Below are 12,396 nucleotides of genomic sequence, written 5' to 3'. Positions count from 1 at the left end.
AAACCTCGTCGTCGATTGGTTGCAGCCGCCAGGTAACATAAATACACAACATCAAAACTTAATCACACTTTATTAAAAAATATATAAAATCAATACACTCTAGTGCGTATAAATTAAGGCATTACTTAAACGGCAAGCTAAGTACAATTGTTACAAATTAGTTTGTGAAAACTTTACTCTTTTTGTGTTGTCCTCGACGCTACTTTCATCACTTAAATTCCCGTCTAAACTTTGTACTATTGAACTCGTGAAACTAAACCTATTCGACTCTTCCCCTTCTTCCGTCGACGGACAAACAGACGTACCATCATCCCCTTCCACTAATTTCCTCCCCTCTAGAAACTTAACCTTCCCATCATGAAACACAAAAATTCCCACCCTGTTTCGTCCCAAGTACCTCATCTTCTTCAACTCCACAACCGCATTACGACTATCCTCATCCCCTTGACCCAACTTCATGATTTCAACCCCCGAAAACTGAACCACGTACAAAAACGGCCGAATAAAATGAAACCCGATCGGTAAATAGCTCGTTTTGATTTCTTTCGGGCGCGAACACCGTCCATACTCATCTACAAACACCGAAAACTCGTTAAAACACAAAAGAAACTCCTTCGGATTATCCGCAACTGCCACAATCGCCAACGGAAACGACTGCATTTTATGGCACTTCACCGCGTGCTTCAACCTGAGATCCGAACTATCGAGGAATTCCTCGGCCTTGAAATCCGACAAATCAATCTCGAAAAATTTATCAGCGCCTACTATGAGCGAGTGCTCGGTGAAAAGCGCGCATCCTAGAGGTTCCGCCGTGTCCATGATCCTCAGCGGCACGAATTCGCCGGCTTCGAGCTCGTACTTGACTATAACCAGGTGTTTGGAGGTGGCGGCGCAAAACATCTGGTGCTTGGAGTACGTGGAGGCGTGCAGATAGTGAAAACCGTCTAAATTCTTCACTGAGATGCTTTGGTACTTAAGTACCGGCTTAGTGCAGGGTGCGCATTGCGTTAAGTTGATTAAGTGGTTTAAGTCGCAGGAGATGAGGACGCCGGTGAGGTTGGCAATCATGACGACGATGTTGGATTCGGGGATGACGCAGATGTGTTGGACCTCGGTGGGGCCTTCGATGTGGAGGAGGAGGTCGTTGTAGTGGGAGTAGAGGCCGTGGTCGGTTCCTACGACTTTGATGTTCTGGGTTAGGTCCAGGAGGCAATTAACGTAGATTTTTTCGGGGATGGAAAAGAGGGATTCGATGTGGTATTTGTCAGAAGTGTCGTTGAAGGTGGCTTGTAAAGCTGCAATTTTTGTCATATTAGTGTTGTTGTTGTTGTTATTATTACGACTATAAATGCTCACCTTTGTACCACTTGTCTCTGTCCGCCATGGACAACGCCATAAAGACTACAGCAACCACTGGCCAACAATCACTTGAAATTTCGACCTTCATAATAAAAGGTAAATCACTACTAGCCACACTGACTCCGATTTCTGAGGGCACTGGCTCCAGAACGACCTTCCGTTTACTATTAGGCAACTTCAAATCAAGAGATTCAACTAAATTCCTATTTTGTTGATCCAAATTTGAATAAATTTCTAGTCGTGAGTCAGTCAAGTAGGCGTAGCGCTTCTCCCAGCAGTTATTTTTACTACAATGATAATAATAATGATGGTAATAATAAAAAACCGCACACTCACCTCAAGACTTTAATCCATCCTTCCACACACACCGACTCATCTAAGTCCCCATTTTCCGACGAGTTCAGTCTAGTCAAGCTATCTTTGAAATGTTTGGCATAAGCCTGGGGCAAACCACATGTACTTTTGACCAATTCTGCACAACTTATGTGCACTGTCATGCTACACTCGGTACAGATGCTGACGTCACGACCTAACATAACCTGGTTTGAGCAGTGGTCGCACTTTGACAGTTTCTTGCAAAGTTTAGATACGAATCTACAAAATTGTAATGTATTAGGGATTTAGTAACAACAGTTGGCAGCACTTAGGTTGGCAACAAACGACGTTTGACACAAAAAAATTTTGATTCAAAATAGCTACTTTTAATACCTGTGGGGGATGTTGTGGTGCATCCGCTGCATTGAATTCTTCTTAACAAACTCGTTTGACGACGCCGGCGACTTTGTTAGTTGTTCCATCGCCAATTTCGTCTTCGGTGAAGTGATTTCCGATTTATGTCGCAATAGTTTAGTCACAGGAGTGACTTTACAACTAATTTCGGCCTTCAACTTGTAGATTTCTTCCTGAAGATCTTTGTTCATCTTCTTGTGCTTCTGCAACTCACTTTCTAGATCTTTATAGTTGATTGGTAAGATAATCGGTTGATTTTCTTTCTTCGAGTGTCCGAAAAGTTTGTCCGTGAGGGTTTTCTTCTTGTGGCTGTATTCGTCGATCTGTGGTTGCTAAATAAAGAAACCGCGCTATTCGAACAATGAAAACTTACCTTAACTTGAAGATAGTCAATCAGTTTGGTTTGTTGTTTGATGGTCGACACGTGCTTGATTTCTCGTTCTTCAAAATACGTCACTCTCGCGTTGAGAATGTTCTCCAGTTCTTCTGACCTTTCGATGAGAAGATTCTTCGCGTTCTTCAAATCCTGCACTTGTTGTTTGAGTTTAAAGTTCGACTCTTTCAGTCCTGCGATTTGTGTCAAGTACTGAGAGATTTCTTCTTTGAGTAAGTTATTTTCTGAGACGAAGTCTTCGATTTGGCGCTCGTAACTCTTCACTGTCACTTCCAAATCGGACACCTTTTCTTCACTCACAGTCAATTCTTCGCTCAAAGTATTCGAACACTCTTTATATTTCAGACAATGGTCTTTATAAGAGTCGCACTCGGTCTGCAAGCTCTCCATATCTTCACTCAGTCGTTTGACTTTAGTTTCAGTTAACAATCTCAACGACTTTTCTTCGTTCGCTGATTTCTTCGCTTCTTGGATTTCTTCTTTCGCCTTACACAAATCTTTGATGAGTTCTTCGGTGTTTTGGGCAAGTTTGGCCTTCTCGGCTTGTATGGAAGCGTTGATTTTCTCATACCCGATGACTTGGTTTTCGATGATTAAGCAGGCTTCTCGAAGAGCCTCTAAGCTCCTTTGGTGATTTTCTAACTGCGTCTTGGTGTCTTTCACTTCATCTATTAGTTTCTGCTTGTCGTCTCTGCTCCTTCTGCATTCATACAAAATTTGCTGCTTTTGTTCTTCAGTTTTCGCCATCTGGATCTTCAGCGATGACAAATCGTTTCTCAAAGATTTTGCTTCTGATGTAATAGTCGCGATTCTGGCGTCTTTCTCTTTCATAGTTTCCTTCAAGTGCTCAATCAGCGCTTTTTCTTCACCGTTCTTCGTTTTTTCGTTCTCGAGCTTGTCTTCAAAGTTCTTGAGGGACTCGCGCGCTTTCACTAGGTCGATCGATAGCGACTCGTTGATGTTGTTCAGTTCCAACATAGCCGACTCGTGCACTTTTCTATTTTCGTCGATTTTGATCTTCAATGTTTGGATTTCTTCACTCAGCTCTTTGGCTTCTTTCATCGCGTCCTTCAGCTCCCGCTCTGCTATTCGTTTGTCGATTTTCGTGTTTCCTAGCTCTTTCTCCATTTTCCACATGTTCATTCTTAGTTCTTTGAGTTGCTGGCTTTCGTTGACCAAAGTTTCAGAATCGACTAGTTGTTTCTGGAACGAAGCACTCTTCTGTTCTTCTTCTTGTAATTTGCTTTCCAACTCGTGGATTTTCTTCTCGTTTTCGGTCTTAATTCCTTTGAGTAAGTCGATGTACTTTCTGTATTCGTCCATGTGGCGCAGTTCTTTCGTCAGTAGAGTGTTCGCTAGCTCCAGGTCTTTGATTTTCTTCCTCTGGATTTCGCTCTCTTTGAAAAACTCTTCAACCGTCTCTTTCAAGGTTTTGTTGTCTTCCATTTCGTCCTCGAACGTGGCGACTTTTTCACTCAGTTCCTTCACGAGTTTTTCGGCTTCTAGAGCGGCTCCGTTCAAAACGCTGTACTCTTCGCTCGATTTCTCCAGCTTCTTCATCAACGCGTCTAGTTCGTCCTTCTGCTTCTGGATTTCCTCTTCCAGCGCGCGCTTCTCGTCGTTGCTTCTATCCAGCATGGTCTGCAGAGTCGAGATTTTGCCTCTGGATTCCACGGCCACTTTTTCCAGGCGGGACTCGAGTCCTACGAGGCTTCGCCGGTTCATCTGTTCTACGGCTTCCAGGGACTCTTTGTGCTTGTTTTCGAGCTTGAAGGCGCGCTGCAGCTGTTCGTTCAGCATGTTGTTGGTGGTCGTTAGTTGCGCGATTTTGTCTTTTTGTTGTTCGATTTCGAGCCTCAGGGCTTCGACTTTGGTGCGCTCGGAGGTTTCCCACTTGGTCTTGGCGGATTTGATTAGTTCCAGGGCGCGACGCTCGAGTTCAGCGCGGTCTTTTCGCTCGATTTCGAGGGTGCGTTTGAGGGCCTGGAAATGAGGCGCGGAAAATGGTTTTTTAAATTCTATTTTAATGGAACGTGTATTTTTTTGTTGGGTTTTCAAAGCTTTGACGATACCCTAGGGTTTATTTTTTAGTGTTTCGGATTTATTATTCAAATTTGGTCGAAGATTACTTCGACAGAACTTCCCTCGCCCATAAAGTACAGCTTTAATCAATAAATTAATTAAAATTTTTAGAATATCCCAAAGATGGTTATTTCATTTTGGTGATTCTGAAAATGTGGCTAGTTTTCGAACAAATTTTGCCAAAAATGTCTTTTGTTAATTTTCGAAAGTGCTTGAAAAATATCAAAAATTTCAAAATTTGAACTTTTAACAAAGTTGCCTAAAAATCGATAAAGACTTTTAAGATGCCGATATCTACGAGCTAATTAAAAAAATAGTCTAGTGATGGTCTCATACCAAGATTTTAGAAATTTTAGGTTTTTAATTAAACTTTTTAGAATATCCCAAAAATAGTCTATTTATTTTGGTAATTCTGAAAATGTGGCTGGAGTTTTAGAACAAAGGTTGTCAAAAATAACTTTAGGTAAGTTTCGAAAGTGCTTGGAAAATATCAAAAATTTCAAAAGTTTGAAAATTTGAACTTTTGGCAAGTTGTCTAAAAATCCACAAAAAAAAATTGAAATGCATATATCGACGAGCTAATTCAAAAAATAGTCTGTTGATGGTCCCAGGCCAATATTTTCGAAATTTTCGATTTTTAATTAAACTTCTTAGGATATCCTAAAAATGGTCTATTTATGTTGGTGTTTTGAAAATGTGGCTGGAGTTTTCGAATAAACTTTGCCAAAAATGTCTTTCGGTAATTTTCGAAGGTGCTTGAAAAATATCAAAAATTTTACAGTTTGAAAATTTGAACTTTTGGCAAAGTTGTCTAAAAATCCACAAAAAAAAATTGAGACGCATATATCGACGAGCTAATTCAAAAAATAGTCTGTTGATTGTGCCAGGCCAATATTTTCGAAATTTTCGATGTTTAATTAAACTTCTTAGGATATCCTAAAAATGGCCTTATTTATGTTGGTGTTTTGAAAATGTGGCTGGAGTTTTCGAACAAACTTTGCCAAAAATGTCTTTCGGTAATTTTCGAATGTGCTTGGAAAATATAAAAAATTTCAACAGTTTGAAAATTTTAACTTTTGGCAAAGTCGCTTAAAAATCCACAAGAAAAATTGAGATGCATATATCGACGAGCTAATTCAAAAAATAGTCTATGGATGGTCCCAGGCCAATATTTTCGAAATTTTCGGTTTTTAATTAAACTTCTTAGAATATCCCAAAAATAGTCTATTTATTTTGGTGATTTTGAAAATGTGGCTGGAGTTTTAGAACAAACGTTGCCAAAAATGACTTCAGGTAATTTTCGAATGTGCTTGGAAAATATCAAAAATTTCAAAAGTTTGAAAATTTGAACTTTTGGCGATGTTGTCCGAAAATCAACAAAAAATTTTAAAATGCAGTATCGACGAGCTAATTCAAAAACATTGTGGTGGTTGTGGACAACGCACCTTATCATTCAGTGCAGTTGCAGAAATTTGGGAATGGTACTTGGTAACCATTAATTTTCCGATTAATTAAATTAAATTCCTAATCCCCCATGAAGAAGCTAGCAGGTAATTGGCGCAACTCGTATACGCTCGCCAAAATCAGTCTTATCCTAGCAAGCAATAGTTAAGATAAGACTGTGGGGTGATCAGGTGATTGAAACAGTACTTGCATTTTGGCGTATTTATTTTGATGTTGTCGGTACGGCAGATGAAGGAAGTCTTGGAGTTTGTGAAAATGAAAAGAAAGGTCGGTAGAAAGCGGTGGAAACAGTTGTGTCTAAAGGGTTCTTGGAAGGTATTCGAAATCTGGGAAAGGATCAGTATTACCGAGAAGGGTGAACAAGAGATAAGTTTTACGACATGCAGGTGGACGAAGAGAAAGTTTCGGGGTGATACTGGTTGGAAGTAATTAAATACAGCTTATATACAAATATACAAATAGTATACAATTTTGTGGGACTTGCCAGCCCCCACAAGACTGATTTTGGCAAACGATATACCTTCTAAAAAATTGAGTGCGGGTGGGTGGGGCTAGTTCTTGCTAAGATAAGAATGATTTTGGTAAATGATATACTCTCTAAGAAAAAAAAGGGCGGGTGAGCGGGGTCAGTTGTTGTCACGGCAAGACTGATTTTGGCAAGTGATATACCCTATAAAAAAATTGGGGGTCCTCTCGCCATTTATTTTCTTAGAGGTTATTTCATTTGCCAAAATCAATCTCATCCTAGCAAATACTAGGCCCGCTCACCCGCTCTCAATTTTTTTAGAAGGTATATCAGCTGCCAAAATCAGTCTTATCTTAGCAATAACTAGCCCCGCCCACCCGCCCTCAATTTTTTTGGAAGGTACATCACTTGCCAAACTTAGTCTTATCTTAGTAAGTACTAGCTACGATAACACTGACTTGGCAAATCATACACCTTCCAAAAAATTGAGGGCGGGTGGGCGGGGTTAGTTCTTGCTAAGATAAGACTGATTTTGGCAAATGATATACCCTCTAAGAAAATAAAGGGCGGGTGGGCGGGGTCAGTAGTTGTTACGGCAAGACTGATTTTGGCAAATGAGATACCCTCTAAAAAAATAGGGAGTCCACCCGCCCTTTATTTTCTTAGAGGTTATTTCATTTGAGAAAATCAATCTCATCCTAGCAATAACTAGCTCCGCCCACCCACCCTCAATTTTTTCAGAAGATATATCATTTGAAAAATCAGTCTTATCTTAGCAAGTATTAGCTACGATGAGACTGATTTTGGCAAATGATATACCCTCTAAAAAAATAGGGGGCCCACCCGCCTTTTATTTTCTTAGAGGTTATTTTATTTGCCAAAATCAATCTCATCCTAGCAAGTACTAGCCCTGCCCACTCGCCCTCAATTTTTTTAGAAGGTATATCAGCTGCCAAAATCAGTCTTATCGTAGCAATAACTAGTAACGCCCACACACCCTCAATTTTTTCAGAAAGTACATCTTCTGCCAAAATCAATCTTATCTTAGCAAGTACTAGCTACGATAACACTGACTTGGCAAATGATATACCTTCTAAAAAAACTGAGGGTGGGTGGGCGGGGCTAGTTCTTTTTAAGATAAGGCTAATTTTGGTAAATGATATACCCTCTAAGAAAATAGGGGGTCCACCCGCCCTTTATTTTCTTAGAGGTTATTTCATTTGCCAAAATCAATCTCATCTTAGCAAGTACTAGCCCCACCCGCCCGCTCCCAATTTTTTTAGAAGGTATATCATCTACCAAAATCAGTCTTAGCTTAGCAACTACTAGCTACGATAACACTGACTTGGTAAATGATATACCTTCCAAAAAAAATTGAGGGCGGGTGGGCGTTGCTAGCTCTTGCTAAGATAAGACTGATTTTGGTAAATGATATACCCTCTAAGAAAATAAAATGCGGGGGGCGGGTCAGTAGTTGTCACGGCAAGAATGATTTTGGCAAATGATATATTCTCTAAAAAAATAGGGGGTCCATCCGCCATTTATTTTCTTAGTGGTTATTTCATTTGCCAAAATCAATGTCATCCTAGCAAGTACTAGCCCCGCCCATCCGCCCTCAATTTTTTAAGAAGGTATATCAGCTGCCAAAATCAGTCTTATCTTAGCAACAACTAGCCCCGCCCACCCGCCCTCAATTTTTTTAGAAAGTATATCATCTGCCAAAATCAGTCTTATCTTAGCAAGTATTTACTAGCTACGATAAGACTGATTTTGTCAAATGATATACCTTCTAAAAAAATTGAAAGCCCACCCGCCGTTTACAGTTTTGCGATTCTTGATTTATTCAATACAATAAATTGACTCAGTCATTGATTTTTTGAGACACCCGGTATAAGCAGAAAAAATATTAATGCAGTGATAAATTACAAATATAGACTCATCATACTTTAGACATTTAAGATATGATTTATTCAGCAATATTTTGAGGTGACGTCATCAATTTATTAGGGGGGATGAGCAAATACATTTTGATCAAAAATTTATAGTAGCCCAAAAGTTATAAGGTTATATGACCATCATAAAAGTAGTTGACCGTAAATAAATACCCCCTTTGTGTGGTTCGCACAAAGCTTACCGGTCTTGCTAAACACTTCTTGCTCACATTTAGCAGGGCCGGCTTTCAAAGCGACTGGTTATTTCGGAACCCTTTGTGGCTGCAGGTAGTTGTAGGTATAGTGAACCAAGAGCTATAAGGTTATATGGCCATCATAAAATTAGTTGACTGCAAATAAATAGCCCCTTTGTGTGGTTCGCACTAAGCTTACCGGTTGGCAATAAATCATCTTCTAAATATTTCTTGTTCATATTTAACAGGGCCGGCTTTCAAAGCGAGTGGTTATTAACCCTCAGCGGCTGCAGTAAAGGAATAGTGGAGTGGTGGATTTTCATATTTAGTGAAAGCCGCCCCTGAACGAAACCACAAGAGCCGGTCGAGCTGTAGTGGACATGTTATTTACGACCCTAAAACCTTTTCTATTGTAAACAACTTAACTTCGATACAATGGGATAATTTTATGATGGCCATATAACCTTATAGCTCTTGGTTCACTATAGTTAGATATTTAATGAAAGCCACCCCTGAACAAACCAACAGTAGCCGGTCGAGCTGCATTGTACAGGTTATTTACGACCTTAAATCCTTTTCTATTGTAAACAACTTAACTTCGACACAATGGGATAATTTTATGACGGTCATATAACCTTATAGCTTTTAAAGTACTTTACCATGCTTATGATAACTTTAAAACATCTGTACGATTTCGAAGCAATCGATTTTGCTTATTAAAAATTAAATTGCAAAATACTGTTTTATAATTTTGATTTTTTTTCCATAAATCTGAACGTTTCGGATAAAAACTTAACACTGAGAATAAACTACATGTGTAGGACTATGTTATACACAATTTAAAACCCATTTACTATGTACAATTTTTTGGTTAGCGTTTTACCACATACATGATATTCCTAATATAAATACAAAATTTGACAACAATCGGCCTGGTAGTTCCGGAGATTCTAATAAAAATGGATACAAACACCAGACAGACAGACAGACAGACAGACAGACGAAAACGGGAGACCACTTTTTTCGTAGTCTAGAGGTCATGACATGTCGAGAAAATATGAAAGTGGCAATTAGCTTATGCTGGGAAGTAAAAATATGACAGACATTTAAACTTGATATGAGGTGTTATTATAATTAATTATTATTAACGTAAAGGAACTACGACCTCAAATTCTAAAATTTGTATCCGTTATGTGTACGGTGTGTGTTTCATGGAGGAATCGGACACCTACGATATTCCACCGTTGTGCAATATCAGTTCATGGAACCAGAATTTTTACTATTTTTTCTCTAAAGTTCAAAAGTTTATGCACGAAATTATCTCTTATCCATCTTGTCTTAGAAAACGATGTCCACCAAAACCAACACAAATGAAAAAAAAATTTACTCACCCGTAGTAACTCAACAGCGGAATTTTTTACTGCCATTGCAGGAACACGTCACGAGAACTGAACAGTAAATGAATTTGGCAGTCTAAAGACGTGCATGAGGTAAATTTTCGAAATGAGAGGGGATAATTACCCATAAATAGCCCTATTCAGAAAATTCTACCTGCTTAACCTTTTCCAAAAATAACTTTCTAATTCCAAAAATGGTCAATAAAAGCCGAGAGTAAGCTGCTCAGAATTATAATATGTAGTGGCTTTTTGGGATTACTTCGAGGGTTTCAAAATAAATTGTGTCCCTAAATTTTCATTACCGTAGTCCTAAATACACTTATGAGGCCAAAATTTTGTAATTAAGGCTCCTTACCGTGTTCAGGTAGAACTCGCTAGGGTCACCTTATTTGCATACTTTCTCAACAAGGGTTTTAAATCCATCAAATGTCAATAATGACCAACCCTATCGTAAATCATACACTTTCTCGACTAGTTCTTGAGGAAAGAAAATGTTTGGTTGCCTACATTTACAAAAAAATGCCCTCTTTAAATCTTGCTTTAATCAACAATAACTAAAAAATGGATACACTATCAGCTTTTTCCAAGCCAAAATACGTGATAGTTTTGAGTCAAAAACTAAAGAACGTTTTTTCCGTTTTATCGAGTAAACGCTATTAAAAATGGCGCAGTCGGTAGGATTTTTTTCAACGATACTTATAAATTTGCAACACTCGGTATAAAAACAAATACTCACCGTACTCTCCGCCATACTCGCCGCCAAATCCCTCTCCAGCTTCTCCCTCACGTTCTCAATACTCTCCAACTTGTGACTCTTCTCCAGAACCTTCTTCTCCAAACACATTTTCAGCTCCTCAAAATCCTCGCTCTTCATCAACGTCCGTTTCACAGCCTCCAGCTCCTCCTTCATACTTCTAATAATGTCATCTTTGGCCTTTGAACCCCTGTCATAGTCTCTCCCACACGAACTAACTCCATTCGTGAACGTAAACCCAATAAATGGCAAATTGCGTCCCGAAAATTGCGTCTTTTTCTTAAAATTGTCAATATTAGGACCATTCTTTTTAGTCACCACGTCACAAAAATTACTAGTGTCGTCGAGAGAAGTAATTTTAGGTACATATGGGGGCACTTGGTCCCGTAAAGTGTCAAAATGAATATTCTTAAAAAGGGGGTGTTGCCGGACTTGGGGTTTCGTTAAACGCGATTTTTCTTCAGTTACTAGACCTTTGATAAGAGAAACGTAGGCCTGGGTGAGGAGGACGTCCGGTGGGAATTTTAAATGGTTGGCGTGGTTCATAATTTTGGAGTAGGTGGTGGTGGTGTTTTGACCCGTGAAAGGGGGTTTCCCAATCGTTAATTCATACGCTAAGATACCTAGTGACCAGTAGTCACAACTAACTCCATATTGTACACGTTTTGAATTTTTCTCCACCGACTGTAGCACTTCAGGGGCTATATAATCCGGCGTTCCCACCGGAATCCCACAACTCACAAACCCTTTCGCGTCCAGACGTGCCGCTGAGCCAAAATCCGCCAACTTCAAGTGCCCACACCGATCCAGAAGAATATTATCCGGTTTAATATCCCTATGAGCGAACCCCATCACGTGTAAATCCTCCAGCGCCAACACAATTTCGGCTAAATAAAAAGTGGCTGCGCTTTCCGGGAGTGTGCCCCCTTGTCGATACAGCAGCCCCAGCAAATCGCCCCCTGGGTGATACTCCATCACGAAAAACAAGTACACGCTGTCTTGAAACGCGTACTGGAGACTCGTGATCCACGAAGACTGTGCAAACGCCATGATGTCTCTTTCCACGTCGAACGACGTCTTCTCCAGGCTGTCGCACTTGCGTATCGCCTTCATGGCGTAGATGTCGCCCGTCTGCTTCTCCCTCACAACGTGCACTTCGCCGAAGTGCCCCCTTCCGATCACATCTTTGATTTCAAAGTCCGCGATGTTCACTCTCAGTTTTTTCACTTCGGAGATGGTGGTTTTGTATCGTTCGACGAACGAGGCGATTTGTTTGTCGTATTTCTGGAGGGTCTCGATGCAGCATTCGTCGTAGAGGGCTTGCAGGGCGTCTAGGAGGCATTCCCGGTGGACGAGACTGGGTTTTTGTTCGTCGATGGTTTTGCCTAAAATTTGGGAGTTTAGTTTGTCGCGGCGCGACGTGATGGTTTCTTGGGATGGTTCCATGGTGGGACACTATACACTAACTAACACAAACACATATTTTACGAAAATAAACACGGATTGACTTGACAGAGGGTTCGAATTCAAAAAGAGCCGTTATTTTGATTAAGTGTCAATGGAAGTGGGGAGAGCGGTGCCAATAGCCAATCGCACAACGGAAAAAAACTATCCTTGGTTTTTTAA

At 40.0% G+C, this 12,396-nt stretch overlaps 1 protein-coding gene across 1 annotated transcript; it reads right to left on the bottom strand.

The window, feature by feature from the left end:
* Positions 1–53: 53 nt before the first annotated feature.
* Positions 54–12,338, bottom strand: Sti (sticky). Its single transcript, XM_064070294.1, has 6 exons — positions 10,753–12,338; positions 2,462–4,465; positions 2,068–2,411; positions 1,696–1,953; positions 1,357–1,646; positions 54–1,295 (listed from the first exon to the last, which is right to left on the bottom strand). The coding sequence occupies exons 1-6, from the start codon at positions 12,214–12,216 to the stop codon at positions 151–153; spliced, it is 5,505 nt and encodes a 1,834-aa protein (XP_063926364.1). The 5' UTR covers positions 12,217–12,338; the 3' UTR covers positions 54–150.
* Positions 12,339–12,396: the final 58 nt, after the last annotated feature.

This window comes from Zophobas morio, unplaced genomic scaffold (assembly GCF_036711695.1).
Source record: "Zophobas morio isolate AGI-343-1 ecotype UQ-CSIRO unplaced genomic scaffold, CSIRO_AGI_Zmor_V1 ptg000038l, whole genome shotgun sequence".
NCBI classification, from domain to species: Eukaryota; Metazoa; Arthropoda; class Insecta; order Coleoptera; family Tenebrionidae; genus Zophobas; species Zophobas morio.
Note: the sequence above shows the minus strand (reverse complement) of the source record. Positions and strands in the feature narration are given on the sequence as shown.

Bases quoted from the DNA above. Each gene is read 5' to 3' on its own strand.
- Sti (XM_064070294.1), bottom strand. From the start codon at position 12,216: ATGGAACCATCCCAAGAAACCATCACGTCGCGCCGCGACAAACTAAAC. The intron at 2,412-2,461 runs GTAAGTTTTCAT...TAGCAACCACAG, and splicing joins TTGACTATCTTCAAGTTAAG to ATCGACGAATACAGCCACAA. The intron at 1,647-1,695 runs GTGAGTGTGCGG...TTATCATTGTAG, and splicing joins GGATGGATTAAAGTCTTGAG to TAAAAATAACTGCTGGGAGA.